General features: G+C 45.9%; 1 protein-coding gene across 1 annotated transcript; it reads right to left on the bottom strand.

The window, feature by feature from the left end:
• Positions 1-66: 66 nt before the first annotated feature.
• CKMT2 (creatine kinase, mitochondrial 2) lies at positions 67-27157 on the bottom strand. Its single transcript, XM_061187957.1, has 10 exons — positions 27101-27157; positions 12432-12603; positions 10732-10930; positions 9218-9313; positions 8542-8763; positions 6831-6916; positions 5756-5879; positions 4574-4708; positions 2987-3112; positions 67-259 (listed from the first exon to the last, which is right to left on the bottom strand). The coding sequence occupies exons 2-10, from the start codon at positions 12581-12583 to the stop codon at positions 140-142; spliced, it is 1260 nt and encodes a 419-aa protein (XP_061043940.1). The 5' UTR covers positions 12584-12603; positions 27101-27157; the 3' UTR covers positions 67-139.
• Positions 27158-27931: the final 774 nt, after the last annotated feature.

Below are 27931 nucleotides of genomic sequence, written 5' to 3'. Positions count from 1 at the left end.
TAAGGAGAGTTTTATTGTAAAGATAGACAGGACCTACAGTTTTACATTTTTCCAAGTCTACGAAAACTCTCAGAGTAGAAATTTCTTTATGTCTGTCATACCAGCAGACAGATTATTTATAAATTAGGGAAGAGAAAGTTCACTTCTTGCTAAACTGAGGTAGAGGAGGTGGCACCTTAATATCTTGGCCTCTCTCCAACTTCTTTTCACAATCCACCAGGTAATTGACTCCATCGATGACTAGCTGAACAAGCTCAACCTTTGACAGTGAAAAAGATGAAAGATTAATTTGCATAGAAGACACATGCAAGGCTTTGATCAATAGGAACAATACTGGGACAAATGAGAACTTGCCCTGTTACGTGGACTTTAACAATTTCTTCTCTTTATTTCCCTAATGTTTTATGGGAGCAGAGGTGTCTGATGGTTATCGTCAGAGACGGGGAGCGGAGATATTACAGGGTTTCTCTCAATCTTTTTGTAGTTAAGATGGAGTTACTACTTTGCGTGTAAGGACTTTTTAAAAATATGAAAACCATTAGTTTGCATCTCAGACACTTCTTCCCCCATCAATCTCTGTTATAAAATAACAGTTTGTCTAAAAGTAAAACTACACAGTGACACCCTTGTGATGTTCTCTGACCTGGATCTGAATTCTGACCTTCCACTAAGCTACCTGAGTACTAAACATGCTATAGTTCAGATATTATCATTTACACAATGAACAGCTTTCTGAAAATTGTTTAAACCCAAATGTTTGGCAATTAAATAGTGCTTGTATTGTACCAGGCAAGTGTGCTACTTAAAGGAAACTGTGAATTATACTAAGATATACTTTTTAAAATTCCTGCTTTAAAAAAATATATGTTAGAACTTTTGTTTACAAATATTGGTTTTTCTTAAACTAGAGGACATCTACCTATGAATTTTTCCCTGGGAATCACCTCCCAAACAAATTATTTGCACTGCTCCTAAAGGGACCCAAACTAAGACAGAAAGGAATTACTAGTTAATTCTAGACAGCACTAAAATACATGATAAAACTCAAGAATGCACAGCAATAATGGAAGAGATGGTTAAGTGTTACGGCTGAACATACTTTAGGCATGACAGAGTCTAGTACACTCCCCACTTCTTTTCATGCATAAGGAAACTGAAGCCCTATGAAAGGGTTGGGCCAGAAAGCTAGTCATTACTAATAAAAGAAACACTGATTTTCTACTTAGCCAACTGACCTACCTCAGTGTTGATGAGGGTGTGGTGAGATGGGTCTCTCATTCACTGCCTGTGGAACTCTCTTGGTATAAATCTTCTGGTAGGAAACTTGGTCATAAGTAAGGGACCCTCATCCTTAACCCAGGAATCCCTTTCCTAGAAATATATCCTAACTAACTAATCAGAGTTGTGATTAGAGTTATGTATAGAGATGGTCATACAGTTATGTACAGAGATAGTCAAACAAAATCTCAAATAATCAGGGAGGTATTAAGTAGATAATGGACGACCTTTACTACGCTGTCATTAAACAACATGTTTTGAAGAATTATAAAAATTCTTTTATAAGAATTTTATTTATAAAATATTTATATTTATCTTTTATTTATAAAATATTTATATATCTCTTATTTATAAAATAAGAATTTTATATTCTTTGAAGAATTATAAAATTATAGGAAAATGCTCACGTTATAATACACTGGGAAAAGCTGTGTTATATCAAATATATTGTAATACTAAATTCTGTAAAAAAAAGTTTTTTGAATAATTGTAAGAATGGAAGGCAATTTAGAATAATGTTCACAATGGTTATCTCAGGGTTGTTAGGCTGAACAAGTGGTTTTATTTTTTTTTTTAACACTTTTGGGAATTTTTCTAGCTCCTATAGATGATCACTTATTGACTTAACAGTTTTCTAAAAATGATGAGTACTTTGCTTTCCAGTATTAAAAATTTAGTTAATATTAGAAGCCGACAGGGCTAGGACCCAGATTTTCTTTATTCACTACATCATATTCAGCAAATTTCAGAAGGTGTAGTATTTATATCTGCTTCTTCCTCAAGTATCAATACTTTACCAGAGCTGGTAGCACTCAAGCTGATTTAATTGTTTTGAGTGTTTTCTCCTTTCCTTTCCTTTGTTTACTGGTTGGAGTACCAACCGGCAATGAAATATGCAAAAGATGGCAGGGAAGAAGAAAGAGCACCAATAATCCACAGATTTAATAACCAGCCACTGAGTTATTAAGAGTTTTATAAGCGGCTTTTAAATTAATGATGGGCACAATACGTTCAATGGGACCACATCCAGGTAAGCTGGGATGACTTACTGAGATCAGGATTTGCTTAGGATTCTGCTGCATGGTCATTAAATGCGCTCTTTGTGCTTTTTCTCATGCATCACTCCAGGCCTACCTATAGTTTATGAATCCCATTGATCCTATGTATTCACAGAATCCTAAGGATTATTTGATGAGCACAATCTTACACATACCTCATGCATACCTTATTTGCCATCTTTAGCCCTAAACATAAAATTTTACAAACTATCAAGTATCTAAACATGCCAACGTGAAGATGATAGCATGTGACCTTCACCAAAGGAAATTCAGAGTCAAGAGAAAATCCACTATTTCACCCCCCTCAGAGAGCGCACACGTGTTCTCTGACTCACAGCGATAAAAGACTGTTGTCCTTCAGCATAACAGAACCCCTGCTGCTCAGGATTGCTGGAACAGCTCTGGGGGCAGGCAGGTGACAACAGTCCCACTGTGAATTCCTTCACTTGCTTACATATTCTCAGCTTACATCGTGCTTACCTTTATGTGTGGAGGACAAGTACTACGGAATGAAATGCTAACATGACTCAGGACTCAATGGGCAAAGAGGAGGTCTCGAATTTTGTGAATAAGGAAAGGCTGTTGAGTTTGCTTCCTTTCCTCCAGGCTGATTTTGTTAGTTCATGTTCGGAAAGTTAGAGAGATGTTACCTCTGATCGGCCAATTCGATCTATGTTGGAAATGTCATACACATCGGACACTGCTTCAGTGTCCACACCACCTGTGCCACGCTTCTGGAGTCTCAGGTTCTCCAGGATCTTAGAAAATCGCGAATCCTGGGACAAAGGATAATACTTAGTGTCCTAAGAATCAAACTTGATTCGTCATCCTTGGCACACTTAGAAAAGACATATAATGAGAAGTAATAACAGTTAATATTTATTAAGCGTATATTTACTATGTACCAGGGCCCTGTGCTGGAACTTACACCAACATCCCATGAGGAAGGTATTGCTTTTACCCCCATTTCACAGATGAGGAAAATAAGGCTCAGAGGAATTAACTTGCCTAAAAGTACACACAGGTAGAAGGTAGCAGAGCTGTCATTAACTTCTATACTGCTATTTTGGCATCTGGATGCCAGCTTTGGTGAGTTTATTATTCATCCATATAACAGTTGTTACTGTTATAATTAAAATCATGACATTAAATCATAGCAAATAATTTTCTTATTGTAAAGCAACTACACTCCAATAAAAATTAAAAAAAATAATTTTCTTAGCATTGGAATTTTGAATAACAAATATTACCATACTTTTTTTTGGCTGAAAGCACATTTTCTAAAATTGTTTTAAAGTATTTGATTCACTTGGTGTGCTGTGGCAGAACTCTTAGTTGCCCACCAGAATCCTCTTTCCTTTCTTCCATAGGAGAGCTGGGGAAGTAACCACTGGCTAGGTTCTTGCTAATGGAACAAGCAGAAGTGAAGGGTGCCACTGCCAGGCCTGGACCTTACATCTTTACATGGACACTCCCACATGCTCTCTCGCCTTCCCGCAGGCTAGAGCGTGAGGCCTGACTGTGACCACGCTAAGGGGACAACGCTCTAAGGCAGTGACCCTCCAAGTGCAGCTCCCTGACCGGCAGCATCAGCATCACCGGGAAACCTGTGAGAAATGCAAGTGCTGCAGGTGTTGTCACAAGCCTCCAGGTGATTTTGCTGCAGGCCCAAGTCTGAGAACCTCTGTATTGGGAGAGAGAGGAGAGGGAAGGCAGGCCAGGGAGCAGAGTGGAGCAGCCGGCCTATCTATCCCAACTTGTTATATGAAGGAGAATTTAAAGTTCTTGTTCTTGGGACTTCCCTGGTGGCCCAGTGGTTAAGACTTTGCCTTCCAACGCAGGGGGTGTGGGTTTGATCCCTGGTCGGGGAGCTAGGATCCCACATGCCTCGGGGCCAAAAAAACCAAAAAACATAAAACAGAAGCAATATTGTAACAAATTCAATAAAGACTTTAAAAATGGTCCACATAAAAAAATCCTTAAAAAAAAGAATAAAAAAAAATAAATAAATAAAGTTCTTGTTCTTGAAGCCACTTCCCTTTTTTACAGCCCGTTAACCTCTTATCCTACGGATACAAGTGTTTTTGAGACAAACAACCTTTTCTTGTCATTTTCTTTCATTAGTGCAGAAACTAAGGGTTAAGGAATTGGGCTGTGATGTTTTTCCCTCCACAAAGCAGTCCCAGGTGAACCCATCCCGGTGGAACCCAACAGGGCCACTGGCTACATGACATTACCTTGCTGAGCTTTGGGATCCTAACGTGGACACCAGCCCGTAATCCTGTGCCGAGGTTCGAAGGGCAGGTCAGAATGAATCCCAGGTGCTCGTTCCACATGAACTCCCAGCCTCGTTCTTGGATTAGGCGTTCTACCTAAGACAGGGAACAAATGACGAAGTTCTCAGATATCCATTCACTCAGCACATCCCAAACACCAGGGAAAGACGTGTGTACTGCATGTCTGCCGTGAATAAAACTTAGGTCAATTTATAGTACTAATTCTTTTTTTGGAAAGGAAAAAGCAAAGCTATCTGCAGTTTTTTTTTTAAATTTATTTTTATTGAATGAAAGATTCTTTAAATTCTATAGTTCTTTACAATTTTCAAAAGTTTCACACACATGATTTCATATAATCCCGTAATAACCCTTTTTCCCCCACCCCTATATTGCCCCTCCCCACTTCCCTCTTCCCAGTGGTAACCACTAGTTCTCTATAGCTGTGAGTCTGCTTCTTTTTTGTTTGATTCACTAGTTTGTTGTATTTTTTAGATTCCATATATAAGTGAGATCATACAGTATTTTTGTCTTTCTCTGTCAGATATTTCTCTTAGCATAATGCCCTCCAAGTCCATCCATGTTGCTGCAAATGGCAAAATTTCGTTCTTTCATTCTGCAGTACTTCTTTAATAGAAAATTAAACTTCTTCTATCACAATATTAAAATGGTCCAATTAAATTAGATGAACCATGTAAAGCACTGAACACAGTACCTAGCACATACTAAACACTCAATAAATGTCAGTTGTTATTCTTTTCCACATGAGCATAGTAGGAGAATATAGGAATTCTCATCAAGTACGGCTGTGGTCAGCTCACATATGAACATAGGTGCATCCTATACTGTCTCTATGCTTAGAACAGCCAAGATCTCTGTTAAAGAAATCAGAAAATAACTAATGATTCACAGACTTCTCTAAACCATCCTGCATTGGGAAGGGAAGCATAGGAGCTTGCTAATCACAAAAAAAAAAGTCATCTATTTTTTGAAGCACTGCCCTGGAAGTCCCACCCCAAAAGAGTGCCATGATCCCTAGAAAAAATTAGCCCCATCTTGGAAGTCACCATAGTATCTTTTTTCAAGAATGAAAAACAAAGAGATTTTATTTTAGTGAATATTCAGAATTCTCTGATGACATCTTACCTCTTTTAGTCCACGACAGAATCGCTCAAATACTCTCTTCATATTGCCTCCTTTCTCCATAGAGATTACCCTGGTGTGGTCTTCCTCATTAATCCAGATGAGAAATGTCTTGTCATTATTATGCCTAATGAAGAGAGAAATACAGTGTTGAGTGTTAATTACATTTGTTTCAACACATGAAAATTCCCATTACCTCTGTAGCTTGATTGCTTCATTTTACCTTCCTCATTTCCTTAGATGGTCCTAATCTCTTAACTGTGCCTGAACAAGTACTGCAAAATAATGTTACCTTGACAGAATGAAGAGTAAGACCAACTCCAACCCTCAAAGATGTCATGTTTTTGCCCAACAAGAACATAATCTCTCTCATTGCTCAGACTAGGATGACAATAATTCAGCCATGATAACATTTGGCTTTGACGCCAACAAGAGTGTTTTGTCTCCTAATAGATTCAACCAAAATCTTGTGGCACTTAAAAAAAGATTTTACCTGCAGTTCAACATGTTTGGGGTGCAGAACATTTCACATATGTTTGCTGTATAGATCTTGCCCATCCACCCCCACTGAGCAGCTGCTCCCAAACACTTTGATCTGGGCTCCTTTGGATAGTGTCATAATAACTTACCAAGGTTTAGGAATCAAAGTGGCCTGAGGACTGTTGGCCAAGATAAAATACGTGTACACTCAATAGCCACTCCTCCTTGTAGAGTTTTGCTTAAATCCTCAATATTTACTTTTCATTTTCTGCTCTTTTGTTTTAATGTCATGAAACAGATTCTCTGGGAGGTCAAATAATATGAAGCTAATTTTTTCTTAAAAATAAAGTCTTTTTTCTCATGCACAATTCATGCAAAACAGCTAACATTCCCGCACATTTGGAAACATCATTATACTTATATATTACACACACACACAGACACACACCCCCCAATTTCTAAGTACTCTATCTTCTCCATTTAGCTCAAGCTGGGCATGCTGTCAAGCGCAGGTCACAGCAACTTCAGGTTAGGACAAGCAGTGATCTGAAGGAGAACGTCTGCACACAATGCAAATGTGAAAATGCTATGTCCATACCAGATTCCCCTGGCATCTGGCCAGTCACGGGCCATCCCAGCACAAGTTAGTAAAGGGGATACTGGCTTATCAAATAGAAAGTGGTCCTGCAGGCCCAAAGGGACAAAGCAAAAAGAAGAAACTGATGAGATCAGACACGATGGCAAGCGTCAGGTGGTCAACTTTCAACTCACTAATAATGGCTGAGGTCTCTCAGGCAGTGCTTCTCAGCATTGGCTGCCCACTATAATAACTTGAGAGCTTAAAATATTCTAATGCCCAGTTCCCATCTCTCAGAGATTCCGACTTGTTATTGGGTGCAGCCTGGACATCAGTTATTTTCAGGTGATTCCAGTGTATAGCTAAGGTTGAAAACCGCTGGCTTAGCCCAGATGGAGATCCTTAATCCCTATGGAGTGTGTCTACCCCACCAGCGCCAACCCCATGCAATGGCAGAGTGGGCAGTGAGTGAGGGGTGCTATCCTGAAAAGTGTTCTATACAGCTGCATTCTCCACGTTACTAGCATTGTTGCTTTATTATTATCATTCCTTCCATTAAAAAATATTAGAGATGTAAAATAATTCTCTGTAAATAAAAATAGTCACCATTCATTTAATGTTCACTATGTGCCAGGCTCTATGCCATGTACTTTTATTTCCTTTAATCCTCACAACAACACTCTGAGGTAAATGTAATCATTCTATTTGGTAGGAAAAGAAAACAGATTCGGAGAGAGGAAACCTATCACAGCTAGAAAGTGGCAGAGCCTAGATGCGAACCTAGACCTGTATGACTCCCAAGTATGCCTCTAACTACAATATGCTGCTACTGTGCAGATCAAAATCAGATCAAAATACTGTGTGCACACAGTAAGAATATGAATATGGATACCATATATTACATTGAAGTCAGAAATAAAGAGGACACAGGAAGATCTACAGTCTCTAAGCGGAAGGGGTTGGAGACCTGAGCCAGGCCAGGCTTATGGACTATCATTGCCCAGGAAACAGCATGCCCTTTAACCTGGAAACCAGAAGTGGCTACTTGAGGCAGAGGAGGGGACCAGGAGACTGAGGTCTCTAGACCATACAGTTGCCCACCTGGTTTGGAAATGGGGCATATTTTGTGGCATCACATCTTCTGAAATGACAGAAATTTGTTTCCGCTTTTCCTTGGAGTTTAAAGTTATTTTTGAAAATGCCATTCTGTTTCAACTTTGCTACAGGGAAAAAAGGAAGGGACTTGAGTTTTGTCTACCCTAGTGTTAGAGGGAAGCCATGGAGACCCTGTGGAGGCAGCAGGAATCCCAGAGGCCAGCTCCAATGTGAGTCAGGGCAGGCCTTCCACCTGGATAATTCCCTTTCCAGAAGCTCCTAGCTTCCTGGACTTTGAGTGTGGTAATGGAGACCATCCTCCAGGCACAGAGGGGATTTTCCACACCCAATTGTTCCTATTTATCAACAAGCCCGGGGATCCTCCACTCACTCCCACACACCAATGGCAACCCACCATCCCATTGTTTCCTCGGCAGACTTTATCCATAGACCATCTCCACTTTTGACCTAAGCTTTTAAGGCCTGCTTTTCCTTCCTTAGACTGACCAACCTGAAGCCCCAGCGAGCTCCCAACCAGAGCGGGGGCCTGAGCTCCGGGGGAGACCGCCCCGCGTGGGTCAGGGCTCTCTCGGCACAACCCCGCCCCGGGCAGCCCACGTGGTTCGGGGTCACTCACATCGATGAGCCGCTGCTGGTCCTCCTCCGTCATCTCGGACAGCCGGTAGTAGCGGCCGGCCAGGTCCCCCTTGAGGCCCTTCAGGGCCGTGACGGCCACGTTCTCCACCTCCCTGCGCTCGGCCCGGGTGCAGGCGGGCGGCAGGCTCAGCCCGCGGATGCTGCGGCCTGTGCGCACCCGAGACGACAGCACGTAGCGCTCGTCGAACTGCCCCTGTGTGATCTGCGGAGCAGAGCGCGGGGTTACCGCAGCGCCACGGCCACGGTGGCCTCCAACCCGCTGATCAGGGGACCCCCGGGCACTGAGCACGTGTGCACGCTGCACACATCCTGCAACTCTGGGGGCAGGGGTCTTAGAGGGAAGTCAAGGGAGGAGCTACTTTACACAGCGTTGTCTGCAATCCTCTACCCTGGCTAGGTTTGGGGTGAAAAAAGGAATTGTTTTGGGAAAGGCTAAAGTCTTCAGTGACCACCACTACGCTGGTGGTAGGAGGTAAGAAAAACAGACTTTTGGACCTTCCTGATTGTCTCAGTGGCCCTCTAGGGAGCATGGTGTGGGAGGGCCATCACAGAGCTTTCAAGGGCATCTGACCCAGGGGTCCTTCTCTCCAGGGCTCCTCACCTTGGACTCTGGAGTGCTGGCTTCATGGGAAGGTACAGAGGTGGCTGGAGCCTACCTTGGATTCGTCCAGATCCGTGGGGTGCTTCATCACCCTGGGGTCATAGCCATTGTGCCTCAGCTTGATGACAGGGTCAAAAAGGTCGGCAAACACCTGCAGGAGGGACGATGCTCCCGTTTCCTCTTGAATTGGTTCATCATCATTTATTCCTATTTATCTTAAGGGCCAAAGCTGATGCCCTCCTTCTCTGAAATTCTCAGTGCAGCCATGCAGGAAACAGGTGTGAGACTGGATTGATGGTTAATAATAACGATAATAATAATAGTAGTAGTACTAGTAGGTCACGTATACCAGAGGAAACCTCGTTGAGGCGCCTGGCCCCTTGGGAGAGGGCAGGGCTACAGAACTCTGTCATAGAAACCTCCTCCCTAGCGATTCTGCCAAGTCCACTGCCATCAGATGGAGCAAGAAAATCCTGTGTTTAAGAATTTGAGGGTTTTCTCCAGAAGCTCTTGCTCTTGTGGGATAAAAGGAGCTGCCAGCTCAGAAGCTAAGCAGTTTTGTGGTCAAAAGGGATGGTCAGGTTCTAGAGTTTAAGCAACGTAATAAATTTGTGGAAAACCAGATGCATAGAAAGAAAAGTGCACAGCAGCGATTAAGGCAAAGCAGGGACCTGTCACCCTGTGAGGACCTTCCCCAGCACAAACTATCTCAAGTGAAATCTACTTTTTAAAACACCAAAAACTGCAGGAACATCCTTTAGGTAAAATAAGGTTCAGAGAAGTCAAACAGGGCACCCTGCAGCCTTTGGGAGCTGTGGGGAGTGGGTCCTGGAAGCCAGCTCTAGTCTGGGACTCTGGGAGCCCAGAGGTGGGCACTGCTGTCCCTGAGTGAGCTGCTAGTCTGGTCTATTCAAGGTGGCCCTCTCCCTCCTCTTGATGGCTGCCTTCCCAGGGAATCACCTTCAGCTCCCTGCAACAGAAGGTACAAAGGGGGCAGACCTGAGGGAGATGGGCTGGAGGTTTTTACCGTAATGTAGAAGCTGCTCTGGCGGCTGAGCTCCAGAGCAGCAAACCGTCCCGTGCTTCTGACCCAGGATGAGGATGCGGAGATCCTGGGATTTCTCCAAGAGACTTAGTGAACTCAGTAAGACTACAGGGGGCTGTGTAATCAGTAATTCCCCAACTAAACACACACGGAACCATCCTCCAGCCTCAATAAAGTTCAGCCACAAACACATCATCTCCTAATGCCTTACTGGTGAATACACAAACAATAAAAACATTAAAAGATTTTATTTTTTCTGTACTAATTCATCCCCTTGACAAGCTCTGAGAGCTGGGTCACGCAACTCATTCCTCGGTGGGGAGGGATGCTAGAGCAGCAGCAAAGGAAACCTTGTCCCTGGGAAGCTGTAGACCTCACTGTTCCAGAGAGCACTGCAGCTGTTCTGTTGAAGCTGGCTTCCCTTTATGGGCGCCCTTCCTGAGAAAACAGCAAGTTGGTCCCACAGAGAGAACCCAGAGCACGCCTCACACACACACTACAGAACCGGCAGCCAAGAGTTTTACCTCATAGGACTCCTCGTCACCAGCCACCATGCCCACGGTCTTTATGAAGGGGTGGCCGGGGTTATCCACTCCAGTCTGGATACACTGGTCCAGGGTGTAGCCGTTGGGCGTCACCTTGTTTCGGAGCTTGGTGTAGATGGTCGGCATGAGGCACTCGGCCATGCAGTTGTTGTGTTTGCGCAGATCAGGGTAGTCTGCGCTGCATGAGGAGGAGAGGGGTATTCAGTGAGCAGCCCCTGAGGCAAGGGGCCTATGCAAGAGCTTTGTTTCTGGCCAGCCATCCTTCCACCAGGCTCTCTTCAGCCAGTGGGCAGAGGAAAATTGGCTAGGTCATGATTTAAGTAAGCTAGATTTTAAAGACTAGTTCCTGAACTGCCAGAGGAATGGACCTGGCCCTGCCTAAGGAGTCCATTATGCTGGCTGCAGGAGCCCACAGACTGTGGCTTATGTTTATGTAAAGAGGAAATAGAGTGAAACGATTAGAAAAGAAATTGAAATCGTATGTAGACTTTTTTTTTTACACCCAGAAGTTTTGGTAAATTACAACAACTACATTTTGGTCCCTTAGGTCTGTGATAGAGGCTAAAAACCCTGTGGGTAGAACTACATAGAAATTCATTGATTTATCTGTCCTCTGTCTATGATGCAAACTCTATGACTATCTGCTTTGTTGAGAACAGCGCCTGCCTATAGAAACAGGCATTCAGTAAATATTTGTTGAAATAATACATAGAAAGAAATCAAATGGGGGGTGCCATCTTACCCTGGGATATGTACTGATTGAAGAATAGAGGATTCAAGACCACCAAGGCTCAAACACAGGTAATCTCATATAAGGAATTCCTGAGGTATATGGTAGGTGCCAGTAATTCCCTCAGAGTTCCTAATTCTCATGAAAGCCAGTAAATGTTTCTGAGAAACACCTCAGGTTTTCCTTGTCTCTTTCATGCACAGCTGCCTATATGGAATCCCTTAAAGTCAGCATCCACTCCAGCTCTATCCAGTGTGGGACGTCTCAGCCATGACAAGGTCCCCAGGGAGGAGAAAACAGTCCATCTTCATGCCACTTCTCTACTTCCCTTCTGCAAGGTCCTTTAAAGCTGATACTTAGGGACTTCCCTGGCAGTCCAATGGTTAAGACTCCACGCTTCCACTGCAGGGGGCATGGGTTTGAGCCCTGGTAGGGGAACTAGGATCCCACACGCTGCACAGTGTGGCCGGAAAAAAAATAAAATAAAAAGCAAAAAAGCTGATACTTAAAATCAGTGCTGTCGCATCACGTTTTCCAGAAGGCAGTACAGCATGAGTGAGGCATGAGTCTGGAATCAAGGTCCCTGGGTTCGCATTTGGCTGCACCAGCTGTGTGAACTTGGGCACTACTTAATTTTCCTAAGCCTCCGTTTCATCACAAAGGGACGCTAAGAGGAATAAAATACTCTGCGTAAAGTGCTCAACATGCCTACACATATTCAACAAAGGTTAGCGCCGACCGTTATTACTATTCCACTAGAGCTCGAGCTCTGGGCAGGAATGATGACACTACACACCCCTGGATTTGCCACAGGTCACTGTGCTTAATGAGTCAATTTGATTTAGTCACCCTCAGAGGCAAACAGAGGGGCCTCTGCTGACAGTTTCAGCAGAGGAAAGCATATTTGTGGCTGGCATTTTGGCGTCGTTTTAAAGCCAAGAGGACTTACCTTGGAGGGAACAGCCTGTGCTGTTCCCAGGCCTCAGCACACACGTTCTGCCGTTTCAGCAGGTACCCAGTAGTCAGGGCACCGGTGCCCAAGGTAGCAAATAACAGAGAGGCATTGCGGCCAGTTAGCAACTTCGAGAAGGTACTGGCCATCCTTCCTCTTGGATGAGTGTCTGGAAAGCAGAGAAGCTAAAGATTATTTTTTATTTAAAAAAAAATTTTGGCCGCATCGCACAGCTTGCAGGATCTTAGTTCCCCGACCAGGGACTGAACCCGGGCCCCTGCAATGAAAGTGCCTAGTCCTAACCTCTGAACCGCCAGGGAACTCCAGAGAAGCTGAGAATTAGCCTCACAGGATGGCCCTGAACCACAGTACAGAGAACAACAGGCAAGAGAAAAACTGCAGGCGAATTAGCCTGTTTCGTTGTTTTGTTTTTCTCTTTCTTCCTTTCTCCCCACCCCCTTCACACTGCTTAGGAAAACCTGGGTAGTTTTTAGACACTGAGAATGTCAAACTGCTTGCAGTCCTTGCCATTTTCTCCACTAATATAATATAGGGGGAAAACCCAGAGGATTTCTACATCTGGCTGCTTGACAGCCCAGGTGCTCTTTTGGACTCTGCCGCTACACAGCTAGACCCTGAATAGAATGCATTGCTGGGCTTGTAAGACATAGAGGAAGTTGTTACCAAACGAGCTTCATTTTGCCCAACGCACAGCAAGCCAAAACGCTGAAACACTAAGGTTTGCGGCAAAGAGAGGGTTTATTCACAAGGCAGCCAAGGGAGAAGATGGGAGAACAAATCTCACAACCACTTCCCTGAAAGCAATGGGCTTGGGGTATTTATGGGATAACAAAGAAGCAGGGTGGTCTGGGAGTGTGGGGAAAGATGATTGGGAAAAGGTTCGGTAACTGTTGTTTTGCACAGGTGTAATAAAGCTACACACCTCTGCAGGTTCTGAGGGTGGAGTTTTCAGCCCTCCTATGTCAAAAGGTCACTGACATCCATGTATGCCCAATTGGAGGGCTGCTGGTCCTATCCAGTTATAACCAGGTCAGCTTAAACTAGACACAGCTGAGTCCACGTTCCTGGAAAATAACTCAGGCAAACATCTTATTGTTTAGGCTAGGAGCTGCTTGGTGGAGATGCTAGTCTTAAGACAACCTTGATTGGTGAAGGCAGGTGGAATGGATTTGACTAATCATTACTCACAGTTGCAAAGTCTCTAAGGACCATTCTCCTACTTTGCTCACCCCAAATGAGTTGGTGTTGGAGCTCAGGTTTGGGTTATCTTGAGAGTGGATGTCCATTTGAATACTAAGGTCTGGATACCAGCAGGGAGGTGGGAATTGAGTCTAAGACTCCCCAGTTGAGCTAGGACCCTTGAAAGGGGCTAAAGTGGTCCAAGGTCAGGAGCCCTCCAGCAGAAATGCACTCAAATCTGCTCTGAGGAAGGTATACTCAGTTTAGGCCCTGCTTTCCTACAGAGTAAGATCAAGCAATAGGCTCTTGGTCAAAGATCACCAAGCACACAAGGAGGCACCATGAATGGGAGTCAGCAGAAGAAATGGCCACAGATTCAGACCTCCAATGACTGAAGATACTGGAATTGTCAGACAAGAATATAGATTAGCTCTATGTGGAATGTTTAAAGAAATAAGTGATGGAATCACAATGATGAGCAAGCAACAAGAGACTATTAAGAATAATAAACCTGATTTGAAAGAGAACTGGAATGAACTATGGATATAATACAGCTGAAGACAGAATAAATGAATTGGAAGATATATCTTAAGAAATTATCCAGAATGTTGCACAGGTAAATAAGAAAATGGAAAATATGAGATAGATATAAAGGATAGAATGACAAGATCAAATACACATCTAATGGAAGCCTCAGAAGGGAGAATAGAGAAAACAGAGAAGCCATATTTCAAGGGAAATGGCTGAGAATTTTCCACAACTGATGAAAGACAAAAATCCATGATTCAAGAGGCATGACATAAGTCAAGCAAAATTAAAATAATCCACACATACATAAATAACAGTCAACTGCAGAATATCGGCAACAAAGATATCAAAAGCAGTCAGAGAGAAAAGACAGTTCATCTATAAAGAAAAAACATCAGCTGATTTTTCAACAATGAATAATGGAAGCCAGAGAAATGGTGTCTTTAAGGGGCTAAGAATAATTATCAACCAGACTTGGGGACATAGTCAAACTATCTTTCAAAACTGAGAACATGTATAAATCAAGATAACTATTTATGGGACTTCCCTGGTGGTGCAGTGGTTAATAATCCACCTGCCAATGCAGGGGACATGGGTTCGATCCCCGGTCCGGGAAGATCCCACATGCCGTGGAGCAACTAAGCCCGTGCGCCACAACTACTGAGCCTGTGCTCTAGAGCCCGCGAGTCACAACTACTGAAGCTGGTGCACCTAGAGCCCATGCTCCGCAACAAGAGAAGCCACTGCAATGAGACGCTCGTGCACCGCAACGAAGAGTAGCCCCCATTCGCCGCAACTAGAGAAAGCCCGCGTGCAGCAGCAAAGACCCAATGCAACCAAAAATAAAGAAATATTTTTTAAAAAGATAAATATTTATATAATATCACCAGGGATGAAAATCAGATACCCTGCTGTGTCTGCTACTGCCCAGAGATCAGAATGGACAATTAATCCGCAGCATCACCCAGTGGGGAGCTATTTATCGTGGGTTGTTGAGTGGAGAATACAGCAGGTAACTCTTAGTACTCTCTCATTATACTGGTCTCTGTGATGCCCAAATAAAGGAAGGGTGGAATTTTTTCCCCTTGTATTTAGAAGATTACCAAGACTCTGCTACAAGATTCTCCAAGCATAGGTGGGTTGGATGACTGCAACGAGCCTGTTGAGAGTACGGCTGTGGGATGAAAACCTGGGCTACCCAGCAGACGATAAACTCCTCTAATAAGGCGAGGTTGACATGGCCTTACGCACAATTCTAAGAGTAGCCTTCTGAGGTCCACTTTCTTCCTTGAGTGCATTTTGGGAACCGGGATGGGTCCATCAACTTTGTGCTTCCAGGATCCCCACCTGGAAGTCTTTACTTAACATTTTTTGAGCTAGGGAGAAATTAGAACATCTCAACTAAAAGCATCAAAGTCCTTGAAGAAAAATTAGGAAGTTATTTTTCTACATTAGCCCAGGAAATCAGATTATCAGATGGCCTTTCCTCTGTGTCATTTCTAAAAACAATTCCCTCAATCGTAAAGACAACAGGAATTACTTTAGTAATCAGCAGGCAAGATAAATGGGCCATGTCTCAAAGTCGTTCTAGGGACGTGTAATGGCCCAACATTCATCTCATCACATGTACTTCTTTGCTCCCTACTAGACTTTGGGCTGTTGTCCCTCTCCTTCCAAGAGTAGGTCAGTGTTCCTCAATGAACAGCACCCAGGCTTCCTGGCTCTCGTATGCAGCAGGTGACACTAACTTGCATGTTTCAGACCTGTCTTATCTGCTTCCACACCCTCCAATCTGCTTTTCAAGCAGAGAGGCAGTACTGTCTTCTATGAGTTTTACCACAGAACTCACCAAAGTAAAGGAAGTGTTGCCTGAATTCTTTCCAGACTATATATGGGTCAAAATTTAAGCCAGCCCTAAGTTAACAAGAAGTGCGTTGGTTTCTGAGTTTGGCTCAAATAGCTTGATTTTTATTTTTCTTTCTTTAATTGGCTTTAGCACTGATAGGTGTTCACATCAGCACGTTTGAGAAGATAAATCCAAAGAGGTAGAGTCAGGAGGAAGAGGAGGGGGTGATGTCTATGTGCAGCCCACTGACCACTGGTGGTCTTTAAAGGTCTTCCTCTCTGTGAGGGTGATCTGTGGGTAGGTGTCTGACTCAGAATATTAATGTTTGAAATGTCATCATATCCATATTTTAGTTTCTGGAAATAATAATATTAATTAACATCCAAGAGTTCTAACATCATGCTGGTGTCCAGGCAGTGATGCATGATTCATGGTAATAATCCCGTGGAGGCTTTGGTGGCAGCAAGCCAAACAATCCTAGAGCTGAAATTCAGAGTACCCCTGCTTTGATTCCTTGTAGAGAATTGACACAGACTCAAAGCTTTGGTGAAGAATTCCTGTTTCTCTGACTCTATGATTTTCTCTCTCCAAGATACAACGAGACATAGAATTTCTCTACTGAGGTCCCAATCGATAAACTTGGGTATGAGACTGAAACAAGGGTCTCATTGAACAGGGTAGTAATTTGGCAACAGCTGAGCCATGCTCCCCAAAGACCCAAAGCCAGGCTTGCAATGAAATCACTTTTCCTCATGACTAAACTAACTCTCTCTTGCATGTTAAAAGTTAGTCTTTGAAAAGCTGCACAGGCAGGACATTGTTTTGTCTTACAGATTCCTCTGTTACCCAGGAGGCCCCAATCTTACATAAGCACCATCTACAGCTAAAATTCCTGCTCAGGAGAGACTTGACGTTATTTGCACAGATGGTAACATGTGGCGTAAACAAGTGGAGCTGGAAAGAGGTATGTAAGAGGTCATCTGTGTCCACCGAAGGGGTATTTGGCTTTGCCTAGTTTCCACACGTGGTAGTTCTATAAATCAGTATATTGTGTGAAACCACTGGAACAAAAGTGTGGAGCATAAGAGATCTGAAGCTCCCTTACAAGCTTTTTAATTTTTTCCATTCCCTCCATGCCCCTAGTATTAGCATAACACACTGAACTGTTTTGTCAAGAGATCACTGGAGAGAGGAGATGAGGGGCTGGAGCAGCTGTGGTGTTTCTCCAGGGACAAAAGCCTCAGCATCCAGACACCCTCACTGTGGGCTCCACGTCAAGGCTTTGGCTTTTGCTCTTCTCTTTGCCAGGATCTATGTGGGAGAGCAGGTGTCAACTGAGTGGGCGAAGTGAGGCCAGAAAACAGGGCCAATCAGAGAGCTGAGCAGATGGGGGAGCAGAGGGCTGGGGGGAGAGGGACACGGGCAACAGAGAAGTTGAGAAGCCAGCTTCCCTCAGCCTTGTGAGACCAGCAGCCAGTGTTCCCTGGGAGAGGAATCCTGATCTATTTGGGGGGAAAGAGGCAAATGTCAACTAAAGAAGCTCATATTCAGAATTTTGTGAAGGCTCACACAAGCACATGTGCACATACATTCAGGGACTGTCATGGGGGCCCAGAACACCTAGGACCCAGTGGGCTGGCCTGACATTCAGATTGACAGCTCTAGAGCCTGTACAATCTCAACTTGAAAAATATATATATATATATTCTAATATAGATATTACTTTTTAAGATATCAGTTTTCTGTCCGTACTTTTGTGCTAATGCAATAAACCACACTAGTTTGTTCTAGTAAAATTATTATTACTGTTTTAGTAAAAGTATTGCTTCTTACTGCCCCTCAGCTAGGACTCTGCCGTCCATTTTTCCCTGTCTGACTGGACCACAGCCTGGTGCCTTGTCCCCACAAAATCTCCCTGTGCCCTTCTAGCCTCAGGTGATGGCTTTCTCTCTGAGTTCCCAAAGCATTCACGGGCTGCTCACTCACTTGCACTTGAGCTGCATAGTTTTTTTTGACATTTGTTGGTGAACTCAATTGTCCTGTATCTCCTGTCATGTTAGGGAACTCCCCACTACGTTTGGATTGTCTTCCCAGCTGATGGGTAAAATCTTCAAGGACGGGAACCCATCTGCCACAGATCCTTGCACATAGTAGCTGCTCAGTAAACACTTCTTCCCAGGCTTTACATAATTATTTGTGAGCAGTGCTCTGCCTGATTTCCAGAAGAAGGATATCATACCAGCCTCCTGTGTATCTCCTTTTAAATGCATGTAGGTCTAAGGGAACGGGTCCTTTTCCCTGGGCTATTCTCCAAGGCACCTTACTAACCTGGCTCCTTTACTCCCAACTACTTCTCACATTTAATCTGCTATGAAGCCCCAGGCCTGGTATCCAAGCCAATATAGAATCAATTTTGTGAGCTAGCTTCCTGGATCAAAACTTGAGAAAAAAATCTACTTACATAACACTAAACACGTCCCTTTCAGCCACTGATTTTGAAATCCTATCATAAAAGCAACTGAGTGAGGCTGGTAGGCAGGTTTTCAGCATTTGCCTGCTCAGGCTCCTGGTCTCTGTGAGCTGCCCCTGAGCCAGGGTAGCCCAGCACAGGCTCCTGACCTCTCAGCCATGACAGGCTGGCTGCCCCGCTGGGAGCCCACTGAGCCCATCCTCGGCGGTTTCCAGGGGTGATCCAGCAGATGCTACCCCACAGATAACAGACGAAGCATCACTGTATGCCCTTCCTTCCTCCAGGGATCCTTCTCTAACTGAGCAGTAGGTGGGGAAGGAGGGGTCAGATGAGGAGCAAGTGCTAGGTGCTGGGGAAATTTAAGTCTCCTGACACCCAGAAATTTCTCTCCACAAGATAGAGGAGAGAAAGAAAACAGCTTTATTATTGACTAAGCATGAAACCAGACTGTGATGCACATCAGCTAAAGAGACAGGAAAGACAGAACAAAATCTCACCCTCTTAAAGAGCCGTGCAGATAGGACCCTCCTACGCATGTTCTTCAGGTAACTCAAGTAAGAGGACATGACAGCACCATCTGTCACACAGAGTTCACTCTAAATTCACCTGATCATTGGGGTGGCCATTTGTGTTAGCTAACTGCCTTTATCCAAAGGGAAAAGGAGCTGCTCCCATCTCTCTGACAGCAGGTCTTTACCACTGAGCCTGGGAGATTGGGGTGCTATCTTCCTGGTGTTTACATTTCAAAGTGATGGCTCCCAGGCCTTTGAGAAAGACAGTCCTGGGTTGTTAAGCTGGCTGGAAGCTTACTTAGCTTTGAAAAAGATTTAAATCCATCTCAAAGGGGCAGAGACAGAATTTACAAGTTTTCTAAAGGAAATGCTCTAAGAAAAGGGAAGGGGAGCATTCATTTTGTTATCTCCCTCTCCCACACACTGGGGAGGACGGTGTCGGGAGCTCAGCAGGGCTCAGGTCAAGGATGGACATCACTCAGGGCTGACCTGGCACTTGGCACATGTAAGAGAAAAGACCCAAAGACCACAGGACTGGGTCATAGTTTTTCTTGGTTCTCAAGCCCACTGGCCCGCACGTGATAGGTTCTCAGAAAATGCTGGATGAGTGAGTGAACGAACAGTCATAGAGATACTGGGGTGGGAAAGGACTTTAGAGGTCATTTAGCTCAGCCTGAATGCAGGAATCCCTTTCCTTTGAGCCCTCCTTAAATAGCAACAGTGCTGGGGATCTCACCACTTCCTAGAGCAACCAATTTCACTGTAGAATAAGTGGAATTATTAAAAATCCTCTTCATATCTTAATAAGGGGGGGAAATTAGTACTTTCAAGTGCCAAGTACTTTCTCTACAACAACCCCAAGGAGCAGATATCTTGCTCCATGTCAAAGATGAGGGACCTCAAAAACAGAGAGGTTAACTGACAGCCAAAGGTCACACAGCTAAAGAGAAATCTCATGTATTGAGTTTCAGTAGTAGTTTCTTATTTAAGTGAAGATCCTGTTTTTACTTATCAGGTTTAATAACAAACAACATTACAGTATGTTTGGATGGAGCTGCCAGACATTTCTAGCTGCCTCTGGTTCTTTACGCTCTCTCAGGGATACTGGATCTTTTCTCTCAATCAGGGTTTCCAGAGAGGGCTCGAGAGAGGATAACTGCGGGGCCAAACTGCCAACCAGCACACAGGCCTCGTTCTGGGCAGCTCTGAGGGGCAGAGGAACCAGAGGGTGTGCCCTCGGGGCTTCCTCCACCCTCCAGGAACACCAGTGACCACAGACTTCCAGAGGTCATCAGGCAGTGTGGGTCACGGTCACCGTGAATGACACTGATGTGCTTTCGGGGGGAGGGGTTACAGTGGGCAGTGATGGAGGGAGAGGCAAGACAGGATGATAAGATGGTGCAGATAGGTATCTTTTTACTTATTTGTTTGATAAATATTTAAGTGCCTACTATGTGGCAGCTTTTACAGAGCTCACAGTCTGAGGGGAAAATTCTCGTGTAGCATTTACGATATGCTGGGCACATGGTTCTGTTAGCTTTATGGTTATTACCTCATTAAATCCTCACAACAGACCCATGAGGTTGATACTCTTATCAACCCCATTTTACAGATGAGCAAATGGAGGTAAAGAAAGGTAAAGTAACTTGTCCAAAAGCACACAGTTTGTGAGTGGCAATACTGGGATTCAAGACCAGTGGTCGGTTTTCCTAGTCCATGCTCTTAACCAGCACCCGACCTGGGCAACTACCAGGCAAAGCGTAAGTGTTCTTCGAGGGGAACCAGAGCCCCATGGGAGTCCCTGGGAGGGCCTGGAGCTGGCCCAGGTCACTCAGCTATACTGTTTGAGGGAGCTTGCCTGGTCTTAATCAGACTGAGGTGTTACTTGCTTCCACCTGCCCTGGGACTAGTACACGGACACAAACTGCAAAAGATCAGAGCAGAAACAATGACTAGACACCGCACACCCATATGCATAAACGGATGACTATGGAGGCCTGGTGCATCGCCTCTCTATGGCCGGCTGCCTCCCAGCCATCCTCCAGGTGGGAGCATGGCCGTTGCCCTCAGTCCACACCACACTTAATCTACTTAGGAATGCTGCAGAAAGGCAGAGAGGAAGAAAGGCTAACTGTACCCCCTCTTCTATGCCTGGGTCCAGAATCTTCTGGATGAGCACATAGAGTCCTGGACCACTGTCACTCATCCAAATTTGGCTCTGGGGAGAGTCTATAGCAGATAATTCCCCTGAAATTTAGAGAGTTGAATTACACTGGACTGAATCTGCCTAGGATGTGTAGTAGCTGCCTGTCCCCAAAGGTCCAGAGAAAACCCATGATGTGGGGACAACCTTGACTGATTCTAGATTCCAGAACACCTGCAGCTACTAGGGGCAAATCCGAACGGGGCCTGGCACTTATGAAGGGCTGAACATCTGCTCACATCTGTTACTATCACTGTGCACTCCTTTTGGGAGGTCACCTCTACAGGCTGCCCACAGAGTGTTTGAGAACATTCTCCCTTCACCTCAGCAGCAGGGAACTCGGCTTTGTTCAAGGGCAGGGGGACTGAGGGCTCCCTCACTCCTTCTGACAGATGGAGGGTTACCTACTGAACACATTGAGAGCATCCCCCAGAGACTCCGGAAGCCCGCACCTCCTGGGTATAGGGGCGATTGCAGAGCCTGCCTGGATCCACAGCAGGCTTCTTCCTTGGGATGCTTCTGCCTGAGACCCTCTGTCTTGCACCTTAATCAGGCCACTTCCTGGGCCAGGCCGTCTCCTAGTGCCTCTCTGGGTCTGCTCAGCCAAGACAGAGCCTTTTCCCTCAGCCCCCCTCTCTCCTGAGGACACAGGTGCCCCCTAGTCCACAGTAGGGTACTCAGCCAAGCAGGGGTGCCTGGCCCTGCAGGGATGTGTATCCCTGATAGGCCAGCCCTGGTTCTCTTCTCCAGCCCACAGCCCTGCTGTGCCTGCAGCTTGCTCCCAGGCACCCTCCCTTCCTTCAGCCCTGATGTCTTCTAAGAGCCTTTCTGCAGGACAAGTTACACTTAGCTGCTCCAAGTCAGGAATTCTGCTCTTGGGGAGACAGGTAAATAAAGGCCCAAGCTAGAGGGCAAGGTGGGGTCTTCTTTTGGTCCTAAAAGGCTCCTGCTGAGTAGTGCTGGGAGAGTTAGGGGCAGGAGGTGAGGGGGAAGCAGCTCTGCGTGGCCCTCTCCTCTCTCCCTGGCTGTGATCAGAATCGCCTGGACTGCTCTGTGAGCTACCGCAACCATGCTGGAAAGTGAACCAGGAAACATCAATTGACATAAAAATGTGCATACCCACTGGCCCGGCATCACACTTTGGAAATCTGTTCTGCAGAAATAGAGCTGCCAGGGCTTCCCTGGTGGCGAAGTGGTTAAGAATCCGCCTGCCAATGCAGGGGACACGGGTTCGAGCCCTGGTCTGGGAAGATCCCACATGCCGCAGAGCAACTAAGCCCGTGCGCCACAACTACTGAGCCTGCACTCTAGAGCCCGCGAGCCACAACTACTGAAGCCCACGCGCCCAGAGCCTGTGCTCCGCAACAAGAGAAACCACCACAATGAGAAGCCCGTGCACTGCAGCAAAGAGTAGCTCCCACTCGCCTCAAATGGAGAAAGCCAGGGCGCAGCAATGAAGACCCAACGCAGCCAAAAATAAAATAAATAAATTTAACTTTTTTAAAAAAAGGTTAAATTTCTAAAAAAAAAAATAAAAGAAAAGAAATAGAGCTGCCAGTATACAAGGAGAGAGGCACAAGGATATTTAGTGAAGCACTATGTGTAGTGGCAAAAAAACCCTAGAAGAAACCTGTCTATCAGAGGGAGAAGGGTTGTATTAAATGTGACACATTCAGACAATGGAATATTCCACAGCTATTAAAGAATCAGTTAAAACTGCCTCCACTTCACCTGGATGCATGTCTTGCCATAGTCTTAGGTTAAAAGGGAAAAAAACTTGCAGAGTAATGAATATGAGTGGTTCCAATCTTGTAACAATGATATACGTATATATGTATTTGCATATATTTATAAGAACATCAAGAAAAGTACTAAAGGTGATTCTTCAAACTGCAAAAAGCATTACTTCAGAGCAACAGACCTGGAGTAGGCAGATTATTAAATTTCTCTTAATAGATTCTGTATTGCATCACTTGTAAAAATCAACATGGATTGCCTTTATGATCAAAAATAAATAAATTAAAAGTTAAAAAAATCAACTGTGAAGTGTGCTAAAAATCCAGATTTCCAGGCTCCATCTTTTGAATGAGTGGCAAGAATGGGACCTTCACATGTATGTTGTATAAACTGCACAGTCAATTCCCAAGCCCTGCTACGTCTGGGAAGCCCATGAATTGCCTACCTGAGCCTCAGCAACTCCCTCTCTATAATGGGCTTGATGAGACCTCTCCCTGAGCTGTTGTGAGGACTAAGTGACAGGCCACAGTAGGCACTGAATAAATGTGAGTCCCCTCCCCCTAGTGACCCTAAGCCTATGGGACAGTTATCACTCTCTCCCCACAGCCAACTCTGGTTATCCCAGACTGGTCTGCCCCTTCTCTGAATGTTGATTTTAGTTTACATTTTTAGCATTTAAAGTGTTTCATCTAATTGTTCTATTTTGTAATCTGAGCACAAGACTTGATTCCAGAAGGAGCCCATCATGTACTTTCCGGTCCACTGCTCATCCTCTGAAGACCAGCATCAGGGTTCACAAAATGGATTTACTCAGTTGGGCTCCCAAGTTCTTCTTCCAGACTCTAACCCTTTACCCCAGCCTTTCCTTCCACCTGGAATGTCCTTTCCATCCCTGCATGCCCAGTCAAACCTTACTGTCTTTTTTTCTTTTTAACTATCATTTACTAAACTCCTACCATGAGCCATGCATCATGCAAGAGGCCCTTACAAACACTGTTTTCAGTCTTTGAAACAATCCTTGCAAGTAGGCATTATTTTGTAGATGGGGAAAACAGAGAGAGGTTAAGGGACCTGCCCCAGGTCTCGGGGTCAGCACCTTGATAAAGCTGGCATTTGAACCTAGGCTTGTCTTTGGCCCTGGATGCGGGCTCCTTGCAGACCACAGCACCTCACAGGTAGCCCTGCGCAGACCAGCAATTGGAGAGAAACCACCTTTGTGGTTTAGGACCTGGGAGTGCCACAGATCCCTCCACTCAGGCCCCCAAGACCGCAGACATGCACTTACCACAGCAGCTTCTAGACACAGGATCGTCACCTCGGGGCATGTGACTCCCCCAGAGTCCCAGAATGTTATAAGCCTGTTCTCTTTCCTGTCCTCAGGCTTCTGCTGAAGTGGCCCAGATCCCAGGTACTCCTTCACCCTCTCCACTCTGACGCCAGGTGCCCAAAGCGCCTGCCAGCCATGCTGGGGCTGCTGCGCCAGCCTGCCTTTCTCTGAGGAGATGGGGCATGGACTTTTCTGCTCTCTCCTCCCCTCCTCTCTCCTCTCTCCTACAGAAGTAGGGCTTGCAGGGGTGAGGAGGGAGGTAGTCTCTAGCCCTCACCCCACAGAAGCTGTCTGCCTCAGCTTCCCTAACTTGGAATACCTCATGACTCTTGATTTGAAAAGCACTGTTTACAGCAATAGGGCTAATATCTGGCAGAACTGCTGGGCTCCAAGCCAGGGAGATTTCTCTATGGGGTGCAAGATCGCAGCCAAAAGCAACAGTGTTGTGGTATTCCTACACTTGCCCTCTCCACTAAAAAACAAGAACCACCACATTAAGCCCTTTTGTCACTGTGCCCAAGATCTCTATATCTCTGTCTCAGGCAGGCATACTGGGAGTCTGGGTCCTGGTTTAAGGGTTTTGTCTGGTTCTGTCACATCCTAAGATGTGGAGGCCTTAGGTTCTGTCATTGCCTCAATTCTGAGCCTCCTGGTCGTCCTGAGTATCCTGGATGGAGATGCCATAGGTACCATTCTGCTGACTCAGAGTTATTTTTGGTCCAGCTGTAAATGGCGTCCATGTGTTTGAGCTCCTTGGAGGGCAAAGGAAGACCAGGGGGAGGACCACATGTCAGCTTTCCCTCCAGAGAGAGTCACCCCAAAACAGAAGGTGTCCTTGGGGTTGGACCAGCTCCACAGAACACTCTGAACAAATTCTTATGACGCCATTCGTGGCCAGCAGAGAATGGCTTTCCTTCCCAGTTCTAAGGGAGCAAAGAGTTCAAGTTACTGCACCACCACCGGATATACTGGTACCCTAAGAGGCACCCTTGGGCATTCCTGTTCTATTCAACAAGTAGAAAGTCATAAGCAGAGGGGTTTATGGTCCTTCCCTGTAAAACAGAGGTCTTTCCTAGGCCTCCTGGTGATGAAGACATACAACCATCACCAGGTTCACCTCTCAAGGGTAAGTTGTTTTCAAGAAAGTAGGAAGCTAGGAACCATCTAGTCCTTTGAAATGCTCTAAGGGAGTGGGACCCTCCTTCCCTGCCCAAGGAAAGGAGCCCTTGTGGCTTCCCAGGCAGGAATGGGTGTGACCTCCAGCAGTCACCTTCAGACAGGCTCCCTGTGGGATTCCTGGCTCAGGGTCAGGAACTCCCAGAATGCTGATGCTGGGTCCCATGTGATTCCCTCTGGGAAGACAAATGGCTCCTTCTCTAAGCTGTGGCAGAGATGGAGACCCAGTGCCTCTGAGCCAGGGGCAAAGTGTGTCTCAGAGCCAATCCTCCTCCTGCCTCTGAACACGCAGGACTCTCCATGCCTTATCTCACCCTCACCCCACACTTCCTGTACTTTCCTCATCCACCCCTTTAGGAAAACTCACCTGGCCTCTGGCCCATTGTCTAAGGCTAAGATTTGGTCATGAAGCTGGCGGAGTACATGGGTGCATGTGACGCTCGTGCCCTTTGCTGGAACAGTGCCTTAACCCACAGAAGGGTTAGCTCTAAAGGCTGGGGTTTTGGAAAAGGTGCCTACAAAAGCAGAAGAGGAAGTGGAGTGCTCACACAGCCTAATAACGCCCAGATATCCTGTAAGAGCCTGCTTGGGAGGCTCAAGAAGCCCCTTTGCCAAGTTCTGGTGGTGGTCATGTTCTTCTCCATGAGCACAGAGAGAAGAGACCAAGGACACTAGCTCAGAAACAGAGGAAGCATGATTGCTGCAGATAGGAAAAGTGGCACTTCTGGAAACAGCCCACCAGGTGAACTGGCGTAGCCTTGTCACGAGGCCATTAACTGCCGCCTCTGGTGATTTCACCTGACCCTGTGTGGGTCAGAGCCAGGGCAATGCTCAAGGGAAGGTCTAAAGGGCAGCGCGGAGGAGGGCCGAAGGGTTTTGCCTTGTTCTGGTGAATGTCACTCTCCACACCCAGCAGAGTATTCGAAGGCAGAGATGTCACCCACTCAAGGGACAGGAACAGGGCTGACAGTAACCCAAGCAAGCAAGCAAGCAAAGAACAGTCCTTTGCCAGAGACGAAACACATGTAGGTCAATTCTATAGCACTTTTACCTCCAGTGGGGGGAAAACAGTTCCTTGGCTCATTATTAATGGGTTAGTGATTTCAAAAATCAATCTCTAGCGATAACATTAACCAATTTAAATCAGGTCTAGCTACTGGGCCAATCAGTAATTAGCTCCTTTCCAGGGCTCCAAAATGTTCATTTTTAAGTTAGCTTATCCCAAGTCACTGATTTGCACCTCTTTTGATGCTGCTAAGGGAAACCATTCCCAAAACTAATGAATTAGTTTCTAGAAATTACAAGAGAAAGGAAGTTGAAGGCTAAAGTCCCCAATTCAGTGGCATTTAGATTTTTTTTTTTTTCCATCAAGAAAAAGTCCTGATTCACTATGAAAAACAGGCACCGCAAGCAGGGTGCTGACACGGTTCCAGCACCTCAAGCGCAGCTGTCCCACGGAATGGCCACCTGCGCCTGGGTGCAGGATGGTTCAGCCAAGGACAGACGCTCTGCCGGCTTCTTTAGAGAGTTACCATGAAGTCTTCACCCAGGAGCAGTGCCCAGGTTCCGACCTACAGCCCTGGGTCCACTGCTCACAAGGCCCCACCCTGGCTCTAGCAGTAACCCCGCTTTGGAGCAATAAAGCCGAGTTTCACAGCCTCACTGACCTTGGAGCCGGGAGTCTCCCACGTCCTGCCGCTCGCGAACAGCCCAGGACTGTAAGGGCAGGGGCGGGGGCCCGGCCTTGAAAGGGCTCCCGGGCGGGGCGGGGCGGGGCCGGGAGGGGCAGGGCGGGGCCCGTCTCGGCCAATCCCGTCTGAGGCCTCGGGACGCACTTGGTCCCCGAGCCTTGCCCTTGAAGGCAGGACCCCGACTCTTCTGCCGTTTTCTAGCACCTGCCCTTTCTCGGAAACGTTTCCCTCCCCTGAATCCGGTCCTGGAGGCTGCCTCTCCCAGAACTCTGCGAGGGGTTCCTGGGCCCGCAGCCCGCCTGACTGACTGCCCAGGCCTGCCGGCCTCGGCCTCGGGGTGGAAGGACCGTCGGGAAACTGCTGCACTTGTTAGGGAATTTGTTCCTATCTTCCTTCAAGAGCCCATCCCTGGGGCCCCGGTTAGCTGTGGAGGATGGTCCCTTCTTCCCGGGGTCCTCCCTTTTTCCCTCTCCCCTCTCCCCTCCAAGCTAAGGAAGACGTCTAAAGCTCCCTCTCTCCAGTTTTTAATCATGCTCTGAACCAGGGACTAGGACATCTCCTTCCAGCTCGTTGTCTGGGGCCTGGATTCAGGGACAATCACCTTCTCTTCTAGATCAGGCCATCTGAAGTAGATTGCTAGACAATCTCACTTTATATCCACACCAGCTTAATTTACTACCCAGAAGGTCCTGCAGGCCATCGCCCTGCTTAAAAATAGCCCTCCTTGCAACATACACCACAAACCAGAAAGGTTGACTGTAAATAGCAATGACCCCCCAGGACTTTGGACTGCAGCCCTGTATTTCA

Source organism: Eubalaena glacialis, chromosome 4, assembly GCF_028564815.1.
Source record: "Eubalaena glacialis isolate mEubGla1 chromosome 4, mEubGla1.1.hap2.+ XY, whole genome shotgun sequence".
Taxonomy (NCBI): Eukaryota; Metazoa; Chordata; class Mammalia; order Artiodactyla; family Balaenidae; genus Eubalaena; species Eubalaena glacialis.
The sequence above is the reverse complement of the archived record's forward strand: the minus strand, read 5'-3'. Positions and strand labels throughout refer to the sequence as shown.

Bases quoted from the DNA above. Each gene is read 5' to 3' on its own strand.
- CKMT2 (XM_061187957.1), bottom strand. From the start codon at position 12,583: ATGGCCAGTACCTTCTCGAAGTTGCTAACTGGCCGCAATGCCTCTCTG. The intron at 9,314-10,731 runs GTAAAACTCTTG...TCCCTCCTGCAG, and splicing joins GTGACGAGGAGTCCTATGAG to GTGTTTGCCGACCTTTTTGA. The intron at 8,764-9,217 runs GTAGGCTCCAGC...TCTGCTCCGCAG, and splicing joins CGGATCTGGACGAATCCAAG to ATCACACAGGGGCAGTTCGA.